This window comes from Aedes aegypti, chromosome 3, assembly GCF_002204515.2.
Source record: "Aedes aegypti strain LVP_AGWG chromosome 3, AaegL5.0 Primary Assembly, whole genome shotgun sequence".
Taxonomy (NCBI): Eukaryota; Metazoa; Arthropoda; class Insecta; order Diptera; family Culicidae; genus Aedes; species Aedes aegypti.
This window is the reverse complement of record NC_035109.1, coordinates 370397706-370419452: the sequence shown is the minus strand read 5'-3', so window position 1 is coordinate 370419452 and position 21747 is coordinate 370397706. Positions and strand designations below refer to the sequence as shown.

Sequence of the window (21747 nt, the reverse complement as noted above, 5' to 3'; positions counted from 1 at the left end):
GGAATGCTACTACCGCTGAGTACGCCCGTGGGCGTAGTCAGAAGGAGGCTGGGATGGGGGGTGAGTTTGTCTCTCTTCCTAACCGACGAAGAAATCCTAATCAAATGATTTGCTACAAAAGTTGATCTTTTAATCCAGGGCTGGTAGCAAGTCTCTTTTTAGAAACTTGGTCACTATCATTAATGCACGTCATTAAGGCAAAGTAGGCCGTCATTGAAATGTGTACGCGTCGTTGATGATTGTTGCTAATTCATCTCACGATTTCGAATCAAAGAAAATCAGTTGGTTTTGCACTGACACAGCTGGAAAACTATCAGCATACTTTATGTATGTTAGCGCGTACAGTGATACTTTTTCAAGTCAATGTTAATGATCAAGACTGAGTTTTATCACTTTGAAATGCAAGCTGAAAAGTCATCATTGTTGCCAAAACGAATGACGGGCTACTTAGCCTTAAAAGTCTTTATTTTGAATGGAAGGTCTCTAAAGCTCCCTCTTGTCCTGGAAATTGATCAGAATTGTATTTATGACAATACTTTCCCTACTATGATAGAATAAAAAAGGTTTAGGTCCTTTTCAGTGTCACGTTTCATGCAAAAATATAGAAAAATTGCACATAAAAGGACGAAAGACGTCAACAAATGTGCATCCTCCTGAATGTCCTGGCTGCGCCCTTGGCGTACGCCTCTGGCTCATATTGCATGAAAACGATGAATTTTACGAGCATTGCTCGTGGTTTTATATTTCCTTTCAGGGAAAAAATCGAACTGACACCACCCCCACCACTAACCGAACTCCAATTCCACCTACACTCACCCATTCAGCGATATTTTTCTTCAGGTCCAAGGAAAAAAATGAAACTCATCACATCTTGGCGGTTGTTGCTAGTGGTGGGCCAACCTTTGCCAAGGATGCGCTACTTCGTTGCTTCTGGCTTTTCTTAAACCTGTCCGGAATGTGTTTTTTTTTTTCTCTTGCCATTATTCGTTTCACTGCGGTTTCGCTTCCAGTTCGGTGGTCCATTTCCGGACTCCGGGTATCATCGTTCAATTTGCTTCAGTTCTCAAATTTGACGTGGCATCCATTAGTTTCGCACAAATACGATGTTCATTTTCGATTTTCTTTTTGTTTCGGGACGATTATTTTGTGTACATTTACTGTTTGATACTTTTAGTTTTTTGGAACACTTCAATGTTTGTACATCTAGTATAATTCAATCGAACATAGGAAACAATAAAATTTGTATGGACCGTGGTGTTTGGGTACACCCCCACCTCTTTTTGAGGCCTCTGAGAGGAGCTTAACAAGCTTTTGAAATAAGCTCTTCCAGCTACTTGGAGAAGCTTTTGTAGCTTCTGATAGAAGTTTCTGCAGCTTCTGAAAGAAGCTTTTCCAACTTTTGATAAAAACTTTTCCAGCTTCTGATAGAAGCTCTTCCAGCGTTTGATAAAGGCTTAGCGTTAGCGTAGTTACGGTATACTTCGTAGATTGGATACATTCATGTTTCTTTTTAATAATCTCATTCTGACTACTGTCAGGAACAAGGCAGGGGAGTATACCTTTTTCAAATCATAAACAAGAATATTAAAAGCATGAATATCACTATTCCCGGCCACGCCCATCTTTACCGTAACTTGGGATTGGGAAAGGAAATGTTGATGTAGCACTTACTTAATGAGAGGCCACCGACTCAGCGACACCCTTATAAGTGCTACGGAGTTGGAGGTTGGGGAAGGTATACTGTCAGGATTCGCCTAGAAAGCTGGCGATAGACCATAAACATTTATTGTTTAAGTGTTCTCAATTTAATCTTTTGAATGCCGGCAATCAAAAGAGAAAACAATAGTTTATTTATAGTATCAATAGTCTTTCGCGAAATGCTTGTCGATTGTGCAGTAATATTTTTGCTCAATAGCCAGTAAAATGCAAAACCGATCCCTCCAGAGTCATTGGATTGTATAAAATAACGATACGCGTAAAAAAAATCTCCGGCGACAAAAACACGCGCGAAACCGTGAGCAAAATATATCGGACGGCGCAAAACCGAACTTTCCTGCTTGGGCTTCACGAAGCACTACCAAGCAAGACGCTCCAAAACAGGAAAAAAAAATCTCCAGCGACGCAAACACGCGCGAAATCGTGAGCAAAATATATCTGACGATGCAAAACCGAACTGTCCTGCTTGGGCTTCACGAAGCACTACCCAGCAAGACGCTCCAAAACTCTCCAGCGACGCAAACGACGACGCAAAACCGAGCAGTCCTGCTTAGGCTTCACGAAGCACTACCTACCAGCGTTTGATAAAGGCTTCTCCAGTTTGTGATAAAAGATTTCCTAGCTTCTGATTGAAACTTTCCCAGATTCTGATAGAAGCTTTTTCGGCTTCTGATAGAAGCTTTTCCAGTTTCTTTAATCTACTGAGATGAGCTTTTCTTGCTTCTTAAACAAGCTCTTTCAGCTTCTAATGACGCTTTTCCTGCTTTTGATAGAAGCTTCTTCAGCTTTTGACAGAAGCTCTTCCAGCTTCTGAGATAAGCTTTTGCTTCTTCTTAAACAAGCTCTTCCAGCTACTAATAGACGATTTTCCAGCTTCTGATACAAACTTTTTCAGCTTTTGACAGGAGCTTCTCTAGCTTCTGATAAAAGCTTTTATAGCTTCTGATAGAAGCTTTACTATATTCTGATAGAAGCTTTTTCAGCTTCTGATGGAAGATTTCCCAGCTTCTGGTAGACGCTCTTCCAGTTTTTGATGAAATCTCGCTCAATTTTTCTAAAGGACCTATGGGCATTTTTTTTAAATTATCGGACAGGTTTGAGCCGGAGGTTCTCCGATTTGCATGAAATTTTCACCAGAACTAGAGCTAGTGGATACATGACCAAAAGTGAAATTCAAAAAAATTATAGTGGCCTATTTTCCCGGAAAACTCTAGATGAATTTTCACGATTTCTCTATATACCTCAAACTTTGAAAATTCATATCTCCTGAACTATGCATCGTAGAACAAAAGTTTTTTAGTGAAATCGAAAGGAAATTTTCTCAGCAATCTATTAAAAATATAAAAAGGAAACATTTCTCGGAAAATTTTTCACCATGAAGAAAATTATCGGAAAAATAGCGAAAAAACTATCGTCTGTATCATGAAAAATTTTCAAAAAAATATTTTTTGTTTCATTAATCCATACTCTAACTTTCGTCCATAGACGTCAAAGTGGTATCTTTTACCGTTTAGGCGACAGAACTGAAAAACCGATGACCACCCGCACGCTTCCCATAGGAAAATGTGTTCTATTGTGGGCCTCATAACCGTGCGCTAACGGCGGCAGTAATTTACACGCATTGTAAGTCTAACAAAGTAAACCATCCTTTCCTTTCCAGTCAGAAGAAGCTTTTCGTCAATCGGACCACTCTCCATTGGTCAGTTAGGTGTTTTGTGTGCCCTTCATCAGCAACGTTATTTAGTATTAAAGCTAACAGCCTCTATGAAAGCCGCACGGGAAGTTCTTGTTACAATCAATCATTATGGTAACGTTTGAAGGATCTAATCTCAAGATCCACTTTCTTTGAAAACTTATGAATATATTGTTAATATGTTGTTTCGGCCAGGACGTCTTTCCTACGTTGTGTCTTTTACGATACAACGGACGGCAAATCAAGCGAACGGCTTCACTTTAACAGATTTATTACCAATGAGAGGCAGCATGCCTACTCGGTGGAGAAACGAAAGAAACTACATTCTTACAAATTCAATGGGTGCACCTTATATAGGCACATGATACGGCCAGACAAAACATACAATAATTATTCATTACGCGCGTACGCTTCTCAATACAGTTTGGCGCGCTGTTGGGTAGGCGCCAACTGTAGAGGCTGCACGCTGACTGGCAGTGGCATATTCCACAGCAGCCATCAATGGAACAATATATAGCGTCCCTGAGTGTTATACAGTTGATTGATATTATATACATGCAAATACTATACTATATTCTTCCAAGGAACAATCAGAATTTACATCAAATATTTCACTTTGTATAGAAAACAAAACTGAAAATTTATTCGCGCGCTTTTAGTTGATTATCTAATCATTAACAAAATTTGAAAAAAGCAAGAAAATTAAAAATAGCACTTTATGTATGCATAAATATCCTTTTTGCTAGGCAACTATATGATACTGAGGGTCAAGCATGGGAAACACCTACTCAGTTATTGTGCTTCCACGCACAGTCGGGAGCGAAAATGCCGTTTTTTTTACCAAGCCGAACGTTTCAATTTCCAGTGCCCATTCTGTTTCTTCGGCGAGCACTAAGCGAAACAAAAAACGGCATCTGATCAGTCGAATGCAATACCGAAATTCGGACAAAGGATAAACATTTGAAAAGGGCCCAAGAGGTCTTGAGCTTTTTTTCAGAAACGTTGCTGTTGAGCCCTTTTTAGCCCGCCCACGCAAACTTACCCCACTATCAGAAAGATTGGTGTTAGCTCTTCCTGATAGTGGTATTGGTGAGCGTGATCGAGTTGAATTGGGTTCAACAGTGGCTTGCAAAGCCAATGTTTACCAATGTCGATGTGCCCTTTTGAAATGTTTGTCCCGGAATGATTGTTTACATTCTGATTCCGTTCGAATGGCATTCGGGTTTGAGTGCTAATGTGCGTTTACTGACTGGCAGTCCACACCACGGAATGATTCAGTGAGTAGGAATCCTCTCAGTCAGTTCAATGCATTCGGCGAATGGATGCTAAGTGCATTAACTTGTGCCTCGCAGATACAAGTGTATTGGTATTCACTTCTCTTCGCGTTCCTTCCGATTGTCGCATTTACACAATCGGTTTCGACGCTTTCATGCTACACTCCGCCTAGGACGGTTCAGCTATCACTGAATGTTCGATAGCAGCAGATTGTTTGCTATTTTTCATCGGTGGCGTTCGGGTGAGTGAGTGAATTTTCCCATGCTTGCTGAGGGTCAGTTCCTATTACCTATATTATTAAATGTTAGGATCGTTTTCAATTAAAGACTGTTGGTCTCAATAGTAAAGGTTACGAATAAAGGACATACAAAACACCCAACAGACCAAAGGAGAGTGCTCCGGTTGACCAAAAGCTTCTTCTGACTGAAGAGGAAAGGATGGTTTACTGCGTTACACTTACAATACGTGTAAATTACTGCCGCCGTTAGCGCATGGTTATGAGGCCCACAATAGAACACATTTTTCTATGGGAAGCGTGCGGGTGGTCATCGGTTTTTCAGTTCTGTCGCCTAAACGGTAAAAGATACCACTTTGGCGTCTATGGACGAAAGTTAGAGTATAGATTAATGAAACAAAAAAATTTCACTTTTGGTCATGTATCCACGAGCTCTACCTCTGGTGAAAATTTCATGCAAATCGGAGAACCTTCGGCCCAAATTGTCCGATAATAAAAAAAAATCCCCCTATCTAACATTGAGAGGCTCTCTTTGTTTACTTTCTCTTTAATCAATAACTGAGTCACATTAACCTCCTCTGTTGCGTTTTTTGTATGAAACGCTAGTCAAGGAAATTGCCTTTCGATCTATGGTGAAAAACTTTCCAAAAGCTTTAGTATTCCACTGTTATAATTGAAAGAGAGCGAGAGAGGAGAGAATCTCTCATTTGTACATAGGTCCTTTAGTAATGTTTAGCGAGAAATGTTTTCCTGAAGTGGCGACGAGGATCATGGAAACGTGTGTTGGAGATAATCGTTTTTCTTTGGGGTGGCGAATTGTCAATTGTATTTGTTTTTGAAAAGTGTGAAATTGCCGATTTGAGTTGAACCGAGCTGACGAACGTTTATTGTGAACATAGCTGTTCTTTTGTGAATCGATTGCTGTATTGAGATGAACGGAATTGTTCTTTAGTTCTGGCAAATTTGTCAAATGCTAATGTTGAGCAGTATGAATACAATGGTTTACATGTTAAGAGCTTGCCACGGTTGACCGTATGAGCCTATGCATGCTATAAACCGTTTGACTTTTACTGTGCGCCCTGTTTTTACTGCGGTTGCCCATGAGAGAGAGCGAAACAGCACCAACACACGGCACACAGTAAAAGTCATGAGAACAAAAGAATTTATAGCACGTACAGAGGCTCATATACCACTGCGTCAACGCCAGTTTATGCGGGAAGGGTGAAAGGGTGGGGTAGTTTTTATGACAGAGAGGCTTTCTGATTTGGTTAGCAGACGGCCTATATATCAGGCGTAAAGGAATAGCATGAATGATGAACGAATGAAAGCGTAGGGAAACGGTTTAGATGTTTTTGTCCGTCTCGGGTTCTAGCAAATGCTATGAACTGTGATAGATAACATCAACTTTGACATATTGAGAGTGGTAGATAGGAGCAAGTGAAAGATACAAGTACAAAGTACGATGAAAGGGACGGGGCTGGGATTGAACCCATGACCTTCTGCTTATGAAGCAGAAGCGGTAGCCATTAGACCACCAACCCCGTCGACAAAATATGAGAATGAGAAACTATGGAAAAATAAAGAAGAAGACATGGAAAATAAAGAAGAAGACAGAGAAATAAAGAAGAAACGTAAATAAATATAGAAAAAACGACGAGTAGAAAAACTCTGTAAAGAATTGCCTGCTTGTTATGGAGTTGAGTTATAATCATAGCTAATAAAAGAAAGCTTTTAAAACACAATAAAAATATGATTTGAACTAAAGTTTTCTGAAGAGATTAGGATTTAAATAATGGATTGATTGATTGATTCAACAATCTTTCGAAGAATAACCCAACGCTCAATAATTTAAAATATACAATCGTGATTCTCCTTTCGCTCGTCTTGCGGAATTCCGATCTATCCGAACGGAAACTCCGGCACAAGAGCGACACTAATCCGATTAAAGTTATTCCTTCAACCGGCGCGCACACGATACGGCCAATATCGCTATTCCACCTCATTTCTGTGCAATATCCTTCCCGACACCGCCATATCACCCTCCAACTACAATGATGAAGATGGATTGGATAAAAGATATCAACCCCCCCGTCCCTCGCCAAAGAAAATGAACTTCCTGCAGACGGCGAACCAGCTTTGTCGGAATGTGAGTCGATGATGCGAAAAGTTCAGCTAGCTCCGGAATTTGTGCCGCTCTAGGTGAAGAACAATCCTTTCCGGTTCGGTAGGAAACGATATCGGAATTGAAGTTCGGCTGGACCGGAATTGAGAACTCGCCGAGAAAGAAGCAATTTAGCTACGTACCAGTGGTCCAGGATTTTTACGATTTCTCAATTTATGTGATTTTCCTAAACATAAAATAGTTCATCGCACATACCATAGACTCTTTCATTTACCAAAAACAATAAAATAGCAGAAATGTATGCTTTAACTACACTACAAGAAGAATGCTATCTTAATGCTGTTTTAGCGTTCCAGAATTGAAATGGCTTCTGTATGTATTTCGTCTGTTGTGAAATATTTCACGTGGGATATTTCAAAGCGTTGGACAGACTTTACATAAATGATTAGTCAATTGATTTTGACAAATGCAAATGAGCTTCTTTGGCTTCTACATATGACCTTACCTTGTGCATCGAAAGCATATCAAGCAATATTCTTTAGAATGGCTTAATCTTAATCAGAATCGTGAAATGCGATCGGAAATTGGCTAGCCATGGTGCTCCCTCTCCCTAGTAGATAAGGTATCGTTATTTGTCGCTGTGAAAAAGTATGAAAACAAAACTATTTCGATGCAATTGCGCTGTTTTCTATTCTCACATGACTCCAAACTCGTTGTCCAAAGTAATCAAAGTGTGCTGCTGCTGCTGCTGGGAATCTGCCTCCTGCCGCGACCACCCCGGCAACTACTATTCCACGTGACCGAACACCAACTGGGAATCGAACGAAACCTTATCTGCTCCATTTCCGTTTTAATTTTCTCCATTTTCACTTATCTGGTTCGCTAACTGTTTCTCTTTCCTTCGCAAATCTAGGTCATTCTCGGGCTGGAGCACATGCACAAGCGGTTCATCGTGTATCGGGACTTGAAACCGGCCAACATTCTACTGGACGAGAATGGACACGTGAGGATTTCCGATCTGGGGTTGGCTTGTGATTTTAGCAAAAAGAAACCGCACGCCTCGGTTGGGACACATGGCTACATGGCACCGGAAGTGCTCTCCAAGGGTACCCCGTACGATTCCAGTGCCGATTGGTTCAGTTTCGGGTGCATGCTTTACAAACTGCTGAAGGGCCATTCGCCCTTCCGGCAGCACAAAACCAAGGACAAACACGAAATCGACCGGATGACGTTGACGATGGTAAGTTCGGTGGATGCTGCTGCTTTTAGTGTGGATTGAAAACTAATTTTCCGATTCCAATTTGCAGAACGTCGAACTACCGGAATCGTTTAGCAAAGAACTGAGAGACTTGCTGGAAGGACTGCTACAACGGGACATAGACAAACGATTAGGCTGTAAAGGGGGAGGGTGAGCTTCAGCCAAATTATGTCCTCCTTCTAGCTTCTAATTTCTCTTATCGAAAACTCCACAGGGCGGACGAGGTCAAAGCGCATCCATTCTTCACCGGTATCGACTGGAATCAGGTGTACTACCAGAAGTACACCCCACCTCTGATACCGCCCCGGGGGGAAGTTAACGCCGCGGACGCCTTCGATATCGGTTCGTTCGACGAAGAGGACACCAAAGGTATCAAACTGACTGAACAGGATCAAGAGCTTTACAAGTACTTCCCGCTGACCATCTCGGAAAGGCACGTATTATAAGGAACCTTCCCAAGCGCGAAACCTAACCTCTGATTCCACTATTCACATACAGATGGCAGCAGGAGGTGGCAGAAACAGTATTCGAAACCGTCAACCTGGAGGCGGATCGGGTGGAGCAAAAGCGAAAGGCGAAGCAGAAGCAGCGGTTCGACGCGGACGAGAAGGACTCGGACTGCATACTGCACGGGTATCTCAAGAAGTACAGCGGTTCGTTTGCGTCGGTGTGGCAGACGCGGTACGCAAAGCTTTATCCAAATAGGTGAGTGACTTTCGATTAGTCGTCGGTCTCCGGTAAACTGAAGAATCGATTCTTGTCGGATTGCAGGCTAGAACTACACACGGAAAGTAGCAGCACGAAGCCGGACCTGGTGTTTATGGACCAGATCGAGGAGATCGCGCCGGACTACATACAGTTCAAGAACGAACAGTGCATACAGATCAAGTTCCGAGATGGCATTCGGGACGGACGACTGATACTGACGATGGCGGTAAGTAGTTTTGATTATCGGTGAACAGGGCTCCAGTATTTGATAAATTCCTCCTTAATTGAATTTCACTTAAATTTCTATCGGATAACGATTGACTTTTGATCGGATTTCAATCGGATTTCGATTAGATTTCGATGAGAATTCAATCGGATTTCCATCGGATTTCAATCGGATTTCGATCAGATTTCAATCGGATTTCGATCGGATTTCGATAAGATTTCAATCGGATTTTGATCGGAATTCAATCAAATTTCAATCCAATTTCGATCGGAATTCAATCAGATTTCGATTGAATTTCGATCGGATTTCAATCGGATTTTGATCGGATTTCGATCAGATTTCGATCGGATTTCAATCGGATTTCGATCAGATATCGATCGGATTTCGATTAGATTTCGATCGAATTTTGAACGGAATTCAATCGAATTTCGATCCAATTTTGACCGGAATTCAATCGGATTTCGATCGGATTTCGATCAGATTTCTATCAGATTTCGATCGGATTTCAATCGGATTTCGATCAGATTTCGATCGGATTTCGATTAGATTTCGATCGGATTTTGATCGGAATTCAATCGAATTTCGATCCGATTTCGGAATTTAATCGGATTTCGATCGGATTTCGATCAGATTTCGATCGGATTTCAATCGGATTTCAATCGGATTTCAATCGGATTTTGATCAGATTTCGATCGGATTTCGATCAGATTTCAATCGGAATTCAATCGGATTTCGATCAAATTTCGATCGGATTTCGATCAGATTTCGATCGGATTTTGATCGGAATTCAATCGAATTTCGATCGGAATTCAATCGGATTTCGATTGAATTACGATTGGATTTCAATCAGATTTGAATCGGATTTCGGATTTTGATCGGATTTCAATCGGATTTCAATCGTATTTCAATCGGATTTCGATCAACTTTGATCGGATTTCGATCGGAATTCAATCGGATTTCGATCGAGTTTTGATCGGATTTCAATCGGATTTCAATCATATTTCAATCGGATTTCGATCGGAATTCAATCGGTTTTCGATCGGATTTCAATCGGATTTGAATCGCATTTCGATCAGATTTCGATCGGATTTCAATCGGATTTCAATCGGATTTCGATCAGATTTCGATCAGACTTCGATCGGATTTCAATCGGATTTCGATCAGATTTCGATTAGATTTCGATCGGATTTCAATCGGATTTCGATCGATTTTGGATCGGATTTTGATCAGATTTCGATCAGATTTGATTAGATTTCGATCGGAATTCAATCGAATTTCGATCCGATTTCGATCGGAATTCAATCGGTTTTCGATCGGATTTGAATCGCATTTCAATCAGATTTCGATCGGATTTCAATCGGATTTCGATTAGATTTCAATCGGATTTCGATCAAATTTCGATAGGATTTCGATCGGATTTTGATCGGAATTCAATCGAATTTCGATCAGATTTCGATCGGAATTCAATCGGATTTCGATTGAATTACGATTGGATTTCAATCAGATTTGAATCGGATTTCGATCGGATTTTCGATCGGATTTTTGAAAGATTTCGATTCGATTTCGATTTCATTTCGATTCGATTTCGATTCGATTTCAATTTCGATTCGATTTCGATTCGATTTCGATTCGATTTCGATTCGATTTCGATTCGATTTCGATTCGATTTCGATTCGATTTCGATTCGATTTCGATTCGATTTCGATTCGATTTCGATTCGATTTCGATTCGATTTCGATTCGATTTCGATTCGATTTCGATTCGATTTCGATTCGATTTCGATTCGATTTCGATTCGATTTCGATTCGATTTCGATTCGATTTCGATTCGATTTCGATTCGATTTCGATTCGATTTCGATTCGATTTCGATTCGATTTCGATTCGATTTCGATTCGATTTCGATTCGATTTCGATTCGATTTCGATTCGATTTCGATTCGATTTCGATTCGATTTCGATTCGATTTCGATTCGATTTCGATTCGATTTCGATTCGATTTCGATTCGATTTCGATTCGATTTCGATTCGATTTCGATTCGATTTCGATTCGATTTCGATTCGATTTCGATTCGATTTCGATTCGATTCGATTTCGATTCGATTTCGATTCGATTTCGATTCGATTTCGATTCGATTTCGATTCGATTTCGATTCGATTTCGATTCGATTTCGATTCGATTTCGATTCGATTTCGATTCGATTTCGATTCGATTTCGATTCGATTTCGATTCGATTTCGATTCGATTCGATTCGATTTCGATTCGATTTCGATTCGATTTCGATTCGATTTCGATTCGATTTCGATTCGATTTCGATTCGATTTCGATTCGATTTCGATTCGATTTCGATTCGATTTCGATTCGATTTCGATTCGATTTCGATTTCGATTCGATTTCGATTCGATTTCGATTCGATTTCGATTCGATTTCGATTCGATTTCGATTCGATTTCGATTCGATTTCGATTCGATTTCGATTCGATTCGATTCGATTTCGATTCGATTTCGATTCGATTTCGATTCGATTTCGATTCGATTTCGATTCGATTTCGATTCGATTTCGATTCGATTTCGATTCGATTTCGATTCGATTTCGATTCGATTTCGATTCGATTTCGATTCGATTTCGATTCGATTTCGATTCGATTTCGATTCGATTTCGATTCGATTTCGATTCGATTTCGATTCGATTTCGATTCGATTTCGATTCGATTTCGATTCGATTTCGATTCGATTTCGATTCGATTTCGATTCGATTTCGATTCGATTTCGATTCGATTTCGATTCGATTTCGATTCGATTTCGATTCGATTTCGATTCGATTTCGATTCGATTTCGATTCGATTTCGATTCGATTTCGATTCGATTTCGATTCGATTTCGATTCGATTTCGATTCGATTTCGATTCGATTTCGATTCGATTTCGATTCGATTTCGATTCGATTTCGATTCGATTTCGATTCGATTTCGATTCGATTTCGATTCGATTTCGATTCGATTTCGATTCGATTTCGATTCGATTTCGATTCGATTTCGATTCGATTTCGATTCGATTTCGATTCGATTTCGATTCGATTTCGATTCGATTTCGATTCGATTTCGATTCGATTTCGATTCGATTTCGATTCGATTTCGATTCGATTTCGATTCGATTTCGATTCGATTTCGATTCGATTTCGATTCGATTTCGATTCGATTTCGATTCGATTTCGATTCGATTTCGATTCGATTTCGATTCGATTTCGATTCGATTTCGATTCGATTTCGATTCGATTTCGATTCGATTTCGATTCGATTTCGATTCGATTTCGATTCGATTTCGATTCGATTTCGATTCGATTTCGATTCGATTTCGATTCGATTTCGATTCGATTTCGATTCGATTTCGATTCGATTTCGATTCGATTTCGATTCGATTTCGATTCGATTTCGATTCGATTTCGATTCGATTTCGATTCGATTTCGATTCGATTTCGATTCGATTTCGATTCGATTTCGATTCGATTTCGATTCGATTTCGATTCGATTTCGATTCGATTTCGATTCGATTTCGATTCGATTTCGATTCGATTTCGATTCGATTTCGATTCGATTTCGATTCGATTTCGATTCGATTTCGATTCGATTTCGATTCGATTTCGATTCGATTTCGATTCGATTTCGATTCGATTTCGATTCGATTTCGATTCGATTTCGATTCGATTTCGATTCGATTTCGATTCGATTTCGATTCGATTTCGATTCGATTTCGATTCGATTTCGATTCGATTTCGATTCGATTTCGATTCGATTTCGATTCGATTTCGATTCGATTTCGATTCGATTTCGATTCGATTTCGATTCGATTTCGATTCGATTTCGATTCGATTTCGATTCGATTTCGATTCGATTTCGATTCGATTTCGATTCGATTTCGATTCGATTTCGATTCGATTTCGATTCGATTTCGATTCGATTTCGATTCGATTTCGATTCGATTTCGATTCGATTTCGATTCGATTTCGATTCGATTTCGATTCGATTTCGATCGATTTCGATTCGATTTCGATTCGATTTCGATTCGATTTCGATTCGATTTCGATTCGATTTCGATTCGATTTCGATTCGATTTCGATTCGATTTCGATTCGATTTCGATTCGATTTCGATTCGATTTCGATTCGATTTCGATTCGATTTCGATTCGATTTCGATTCGATTTCGATTCGATTTCGATTCGATTTCGATTCGATTTCGATTCGATTTCGATTCGATTTCGATTCGATTTCGATTCGATTTCGATTCGATTTCGATTCGATTTCGATTCGATTTCGATTCGATTTCGATTCGATTTCGATTCGATTTCGATTCGATTTCGATTCGATTCGATTCGATTTCGATTCGATTTCGATTCGATTTCGATTCGATTTCGATTCGATTTCGATTCGATTTCGATTCGATTTCGATTCGATTTCGATTCGATTTCGATTCGATTTCGATTCGATTTCGATTCGATTTCGATTCGATTTCGATTCGATTTCGATTCGATTTCGATTCGATTTCGATTCGATTTCGATTCGATTTCGATTCGATTTCGATTCGATTTCGATTCGATTTCGATTCGATTTCGATTCGATTTCGATTCGATTTCGATTCGATTTCGATTCGATTTCGATTCGATTTCGATTCGATTTCGATTCGATTTCGATTCGATTTCGATTCGATTTCGATTCGATTTCGATTCGATTTCGATTCGATTTCGATTCGATTTCGATTCGATTTCGATTCGATTTCGATTCGATTTCGATTCGATTCGATTCGATTCGATTCGATTTCGATTCGATTTCGATTCGATTTCGATTCGATTTCGATTCGATTTCGATTCGATTTCGATTCGATTTCGATTCGATTTCGATTCGATTTCGATTCGATTTCGATTCGATTCGATTTCGATTCGATTTCGATTCGATTTCGATTCGATTTCGATTCGATTTCGATTCGATTTCGATTCGATTTCGATTCGATTTCGATTCGATTTCGATTCGATTTCGATTCGATTTCGATTCGATTTCGATTCGATTTCGATTCGATTTCGATTCGATTTCGATTCGATTTCGATTCGATTTCGATTCGATTTCGATTCGATTTCGATTCGATTTCGATTCGATTTCGATTCGATTTCGATTCGATTTCGATTCGATTTCGATTCGATTTCGATTCGATTTCGATTCGATTTCGATTCGATTTCGATTCGATTTCGATTCGATTTCGATTCGATTTCGATTCGATTTCGATTCGATTTCGATTCGATTTCGATTCGATTTCGATTCGATTTCGATTCGATTTCGATTCGATTTCGATTCGATTTCGATTCGATTTCGATTCGATTTCGATTCGATTTCGATTCGATTTCGATTCGATTTCGATTCGATTTCGATTCGATTTCGATTCGATTTCGATTCGATTTCTTCGATTTCGATTCGATTTCGATTCGATTTCGATTCGATTTCGATTCGATTTCGATTCGATTTCGATTCGATTTCGATTCGATTTCGATTCGATTTCGATTCGATTTCGATTCGATTTCGATTCGATCGATTCGATTCGATTCGATTTCGATTCGATTTCGATTCGATTTCGATTCGATTTCGATTCGATTTCGATTCGATTTCGATTCGATTTCGATTCGATTTCGATTCGATTTCGATTCGATTTCGATTCGATTTCGATTCGATTTCGATTCGATTTCGATTCGATTTCGATTCGATTTCGATTCGATTTCGATTCGATTTCGATTCGATTTCGATTCGATTTCGATTCGATTTCGATTCGATTTCGATTCGATTTCGATTCGATTTCGATTCGATTTCGATTCGATTTCGATTCGATTTCGATTCGATTTCGATTCGATTTCGATTCGATTTCGATTCGATTTCGATTTCGATTTCGATTCGATTTCGATTCGATTTCGATTCGATTTCGATTCGATTTCGATTCGATTTCGATTCGATTTCGATTCGATTCGATTTCGATTCGATTTCGATTCGATTTCGATTCGATTTCGATTCGATTTCGATTCGATTTCGATTCGATTTCGATTCGATTTCGATTCGATTTCGATTCGATTTCGATTCGATTTCGATTCGATTTCGATTCGATTTCGATTCGATTTCGATTCGATTTCGATTCGATTTCGATTCGATTTCGATTCGATTTCGATTCGATTTCGATTCGATTCGATTTCGATTCGATTTCGATTCGATTTCGATTCGATTTCGATTCGATTTCGATTCGATTTCGATTCGATTTCGATTCGATTTCGATTCGATTTCGATTCGATTTCGATTCGATTTCGATTCGATTTCGATTCGATTTCGATTCGATTTCGATTCGATTTCGATTCGATTTCGATTCGATTTCGATTCGATTTCGATTCGATTTCGATTCGATTTCGATTCGATTTCGATTCGATTTCGATTCGATTTCGATTCGATTTCGATTCGATTTCGATTCGATTTCGATTCGATTTTCGATTCGATTTTCGATTCGATTTCGATTCGATTTCGATTCGATTTCGATTCGATTTCGATTCGATTTCGATTCGATTTCGATTCGATTTCGATTCGATTTCGATTCGATTTCGATTCGATTTCGATTCGATTTCGATTCGATTTCGATTCGATTTCGATTCGATTTCGATTCGATTTCGATTCGATTTCGATTCGATTTCGATTCGATTTCGATTCGATTTCGATTCGATTTCGATTCGATTTCGATTCGATTTCGATTCGATTCGATTCGATTTCGATTCGATTTCGATTCGATTTCGATTCGATTTCGATTCGATTTCGATTCGATTTCGATTCGATTTCGATTCGATTTCGATTCGATTTCGATTCGATTTCGATTCGATTTCGATTCGATTTCGATTCGATTTCGATTCGATTTCGATTCGATTTTCGATTCGATTTCGATTCGATTTCGATTCGATTTCGATTCGATTTCGATTCGATTTCGATTCGATTTCGATTCGATTTCGATTCGATTTCGATTCGATTTCGATTCGATTTCGATTCGATTTCGATTCGATTTCGATTCGATTTCGATTCGATTTCGATTCGATTTCGATTCGATTTCGATTCGATTTCGATTCGATTTCGATTCGATTTCGATTCGATTTCGATTCGATTTCGATTCGATTTCGATTCGATTTCGATTCGATTTCGATTCGATTTCGATTCGATTTCGATTCGATTTCGATTCGATTTCGATTCGATTTCGATTCGATTTCGATTCGATTTCGATTCGATTTCGATTCGATTCGATTTCGATTCGATTTCGATTCGATTTCGATTCGATTTCGATTCGATTTCGATTCGATTTCGATTCGATTTCGATTCGATTTCGATTCGATTTCGATTCGATTTCGATTCGATTCGATTTCGATTCGATTTCGATTCGATTTCGATTCGATTTCGATTCGATTTCGATTCGATTTCGATTCGATTCGATTTCGATTCGATTTCGATTCGATTTCGATTCGATTTCGATTCGATTTCGATTCGATTTCGATTCGATTTCGATTCGATTTCGATTCGATTTCGATTCGATTTCGATTCGATTTCGATTCGATTTCGATTCGATTTCGATTCGATTTCGATTCGATTTCGATTCGATTTCGATTCGATTTCGATTCGATTTCGATTCGATTTCGATTCGATTTCGATTCGATTTCGATTCGATTTCGATTCGATTTCGATTCGATTTCGATTCGATTTCGATTCGATTTCGATTCGATTTCGATTCGATTTCGATTCGATTTCGATTCGATTTCGATTCGATTTCGATTCGATTTCGATTCGATTTCGATTCGATTTCGATTCGATTTCGATTCGATTTCGATTCGATTTCGATTCGATTTCGATTCGATTTCGATTCGATTTCGATTCGATTTCGATTAAGATTGATATTGATATTGATATTGATATTGAAAATGTTTCGATTGTATCTTCCCGCACAGGACGAAATCGGCCTCAAGGAGTGGTCTCTCTCGTTGCGCGGCGCCCACAAGGAAAGCCAGGAGCTGCTCGGGTCGATGGCCAAGAAGGCCGGCAAAATCTACGGCACCGAGCGGGACGCCTCCAAAGCAAACGTACTGATCTCGTCGTCTACCACTTCCTATTCCAACGCCAGTGCCACAACCAATGCCGCCAGCGGTGGCCAACGGAATGCCAACGGGTCGTCCAACTAGCGGTTACTGTTGCGATCTCGGTCCTGTTTCATAGAACCGAGTCGTCTGAAGGAACCTCTGCTGAAGATGAAGTGCAAGGACACCTAAGCGGCGTCGTTTCGGTTTCTTCTTTCGGTTCTGTGTAGGCTTTTAGTTAGTCGTTTGTATTTCGAATTCGCTGTGGAGTATTTATGAAAGCATTTTTCGTGTGTTTCTTCTATTTTAACAATTTGGTTGGGGCAACCTGGGGCGTAAGAAAAACGGGTTCAATCGAAACGCATTGGCTTAGAAAAAGTGCGAGGAATGCGCGAGAGTGTGAGCAAGAGTGATGAAATTCTAAAGGAAGTCATGAGAAAATCGAAGCGAAAGGCAACTGTTTTTCGCTGACAGTGATATGAACAAAGTGTGAAGCAAACAGTGAATATTTTAATCGGTAGGAGTTACAATTATACAAAAAACAAAAGCACACATACATACAGATACAGCCAATAGAAGCGAAGGGACACGGGTTGGCTGTCCGAGCATTTTTCCGGGGCTGACTTTGGTGGTTTTGTTTTGTTTGGAAACGGAAGCAAAGCAGGCGGTGACGTTCCAGTGGAACGAATTCATGGCTTACTTTGTTTCCGATTCCGCTGACGTCAAACGATTGTTTTCGTTGTAATTTAATTGTTTTGAGTATTAATTTTGTTGATATTTATGTTTGTAGTAACGATGCAAAGTCAGTATTGGACAGTCAAGCAACACAAATTATAGCAAAAATAATTCCTAGGGTTAGCGAATAAATGTGTCAATTTAGTATTGTACTTCTTTACATCGGAAGAAGCAAATCATCAAAGTAATAAATAGCGGTGTTTATACAACTGTGACAACCGGAGGAACTAGAAGGAAGAAAACAATAATAATGAACAAAAATTAACCTAAAATTACTAGGGTACGATAAGCGAAGGAATGGCGCCCAGCTATTTATAGATATATTGTGAAAATAACAAAAAAAAAAGGAGAATCATTCTAGGCGTAACTATCCTAAAATATTGATAGAATAATCACAGCAGTCATGTGACATGTTGTTGAGTCGCGCGTCATCCATGTGACACAGTCAAAGATAGTCGTTTTTTTCGGTTTCCTTTTTTGTTGTCGATAGTTTTCCCTGTAGCAATTTAGAGGGGGAAACAATGTTCAACCATTAATGTCAATCCAAGTTTTTCACCCGAAATAGTACTAGTGAATACAAAACAGAATGGTATGTGTTACTACTAGGGACTACTACTATTGACTTCAACTAAAACTGTTGAATATATTTGTATAGCAATCTTAGAATCCCTGTGAGGAGAACACAAACAATACTAAGCCTTTTATATGTCTGTCTGTATGTGTGTGGAGTATATTATATTAAAAAGAAATTAAGCGTAACTGTTTAGGAGAACCAAAACAACTGTTAAGCCAAAAAATAACAATCTCTATGGTTAAAAATAATAATGAGTATCAACTGATTTTCCATCTCGTTGAATTTCCTCAATCATTAGGTAATCAATTTTTGTCATTCATCTCTAGTGAAATTTCCATAATCTTTGCTAAGTTTACTTCAGTTAACCGTACCGAACAATGACAATAGCAAACCCAATTTCTGATCAATCATAGTAACCCGGTTTTCCAGTAGACTGAGATCTCCGTTTCATATACAGTACTTTGAGAAACGAACACAACACTCTTCCTCTCATCAATTACAAGCAACAGTCAGAACAAATTAGGTAACTAGTAGAAGCGCACGAACAATCGTTCTATTTGGCACTTGAAACAAAATAATGATCAATACTATGTCATCACCATTCGATCGCCATCGTTTACTAACTGCTGTCAGGCTAACCTACAAAGTAAAACATAATATCTGAAAATCAACAAACACAAAATTTCTTGGAAGACACGAAAAGAAAGCATTCATCTTAGTTATAGTTAGGCAAATGACCTCTCCCTGTTCGAAAAGTAAAGCCCGATTGAAATATGAACAAAAGCATAATAATCACACTTATAATTGATTCAAAGTTTATAATATGTATTTATTACACATACACTCATACACACAGTTAAAGTAATCAGAGCCAGAGAAGATGAGTACGAGGAGAGAATTACGATTAAAGAGAAAAAAAAAAACAAGTATAAGAAATCAACTATAATCAAAGTCGTATAAATTCAGCAGCTCACTGTTATGCAACACCAAAACTTTAGAGTAGATTTGTTTTTGGGTTTTTTATTTCTCATATACTAAACGCAAACATATGAACTCACAACCCATTTACGCTGGTTAGAATTATTGAGAAAAGATTGCAATCATTTCATTGTTTCTCGGCTAAAACTCTCACTCTCTCCTAATGTTTTATCATGATTTTCAAACTTTGGTTATCATTCGTAAATTATAAAAGTGATATTGAAGAAGATGTAATTGCCGTCAGTAAGGTTTTTGGCAACTTTTTTCGCAGTTTTCTTAAGATCCATTAACAAAACTTACAATACTTCTTTTAAGATCTTCAGTTCCGTTTAGTTCAGACGGAATATGAATTGTGTTATGAACCCGAACTACTCAAATTCGTTAGTAGTTTAATAATAACAAGAACAAAAAATCTTCACATAAAGCGTATTCTGAATTTTCTGTGAATTTTTTCATTTCATTAGAAGCCGTCAGTTGTTCCATAGGTTCTACGCAAGCTATATCAGAAAAACGTTCGAGAATGCTTTATCATCCAGAAAATGTTTTGAGTAAAATAACAGCTCATATAAATACTTCAGAAGCAATAAGAATAGTATTTCTCAGAAAGTTCGAAGCATTTTTCAATAAATATGTCTGATAAATTCATAAGGTTTATAAGTAGACCCAGTGTTGGCAGAGCAAACCACAATGTTAGCTACCAAAGGGGTCTTAATCACTTTTCCCTTTATAGTAGTGCTCAAACTTCCACTAAGGTAATTTTCGAAAATTTGCAAGAAGTCGACCTATACGAAGGCTTTATTTTGCTCATCTTGATCGGATAGATGGTGCAAACTCTTACGCTCACAACAATTATGGGTCAGCACTCGATGTGTATTGTATAATCCGAGGCTGAGAGAGCGGAGAGGAACGTTGGCTCTAGCCAAATGCACATCTTTCATTTGATAGCTCTTGCTTACCGCGAAGCTCTTCGAACACATCATCATTGCTTTTGGGATGAACTGAGCTTGGTTGCTCCGTCAACACAAGATCATGGTTTCGCTTTCCTCTTTGCACTGTTGAGCAAAGAGACAGCAAAGAGCTGTCTGAAAATGCTCTTCCCGGAACTGAGAAAAGGGAAAACACTGTCTTTCTCTTTGGAGCACTGAGGTTGTCAAAGCAAACTCTTCACAACTGTGGGAATGAAAATAAGCAAACACAAACGCACGTGTAAACATTTCATCCCGCAGAGTACGGACGCTCAGTTTGTGTGTGGGTAAAATCGCTTATCTTTTGTAGTTGATCGTTGAAAGGGGGAGAAAGATGGTAAATCAAGAGCAAGGAAGAAGCCTGACTATAAGCGACTCCCATTGCATCGCTACTTCTTTATAATGCATCCTGTTGATTTTTTGCTGGAATGAAGAATTCCTGGCTGAATTGCTGAGAAAATTTTTGAAGGATTTCCAAGGGTATATTAGAAGGAATATCTGAAGTAATTCTTGAAGATATTTCTCGTTAAAACATAACCCGAGGAAAAGTACTGGGTAGAAAATTGGTGCTTTTTCCCTACTTCTTGCCTGGATTTTGCCTGAATATCTGAAGGAAACCTTAGCGGGCCTTCCTTAGCCGAGTGGTTAGAGTTCGCAGTTACAAAGTAAAGCCATGCTGAAGGTGTCTGGGTTCGATTTCCGGTCGGTCCAGGATCTTTTTGTATTGGGAATTTCCTTGACTTCCCTGGGCATAGAGAATCATCGTACCTGCCACACGTTATACGAATGCGAAAATGGCAACTTTGGCAAAGAGCTCAGTTAATAAATGTGAAAGTGCTCATAAGAACACTAAGCTGAGAAGCAGGCTCTGTCCCAGTGAAGACGTCATGCCAAGAAGAAGAAGAGGATCTGAAGGAAACTTTGAGCAGATACCTGAATCACTATCTGGTGACATTTCTGGAGAAAATCATGATAACTTGAGACAAATTTGGAGAGATGTTTTGTTAGATTCTTTTAAAAACCCTTGTCTTAACTCTCAATCTTGTAGTATTTCCAAGTTTCTGACTTCTTCATCACTGTTCATTCTCTTTTTTCTGGCACGAAGTCTCTAAATCATTTTTGGACACTCACTCACAACTCAG

The 21747-nt window shown here is 39.0% G+C and overlaps 1 protein-coding gene across 7 annotated transcripts in view; it reads left to right on the top strand.

Moving 5' to 3' along the window:
• LOC5568458 (G protein-coupled receptor kinase 1) overlaps window positions 1–19513 on the top strand; it is a 445419-nt gene extending 425906 nt beyond the window's left edge. For all 7 annotated transcript variants that reach the window (XM_021851017.1, XM_021851016.1, XM_021851019.1 and 4 more), the window contains 6 exons: window positions 7955–8281; window positions 8349–8449; window positions 8514–8732; window positions 8798–9004; window positions 9071–9233; window positions 17228–19513. In XM_021851017.1, coding sequence (XP_021706709.1) covers window positions 7955–8281; window positions 8349–8449; window positions 8514–8732; window positions 8798–9004; window positions 9071–9233; window positions 17228–17458 — 1248 coding nt within the window. In that variant the 3' untranslated portion in view covers window positions 17459–19513. The remainder of the gene's footprint in view (window positions 1–7954; window positions 8282–8348; window positions 8450–8513; window positions 8733–8797; window positions 9005–9070; window positions 9234–17227) is intronic.
• Window positions 19514–21747: the final 2234 nt, after the last annotated feature.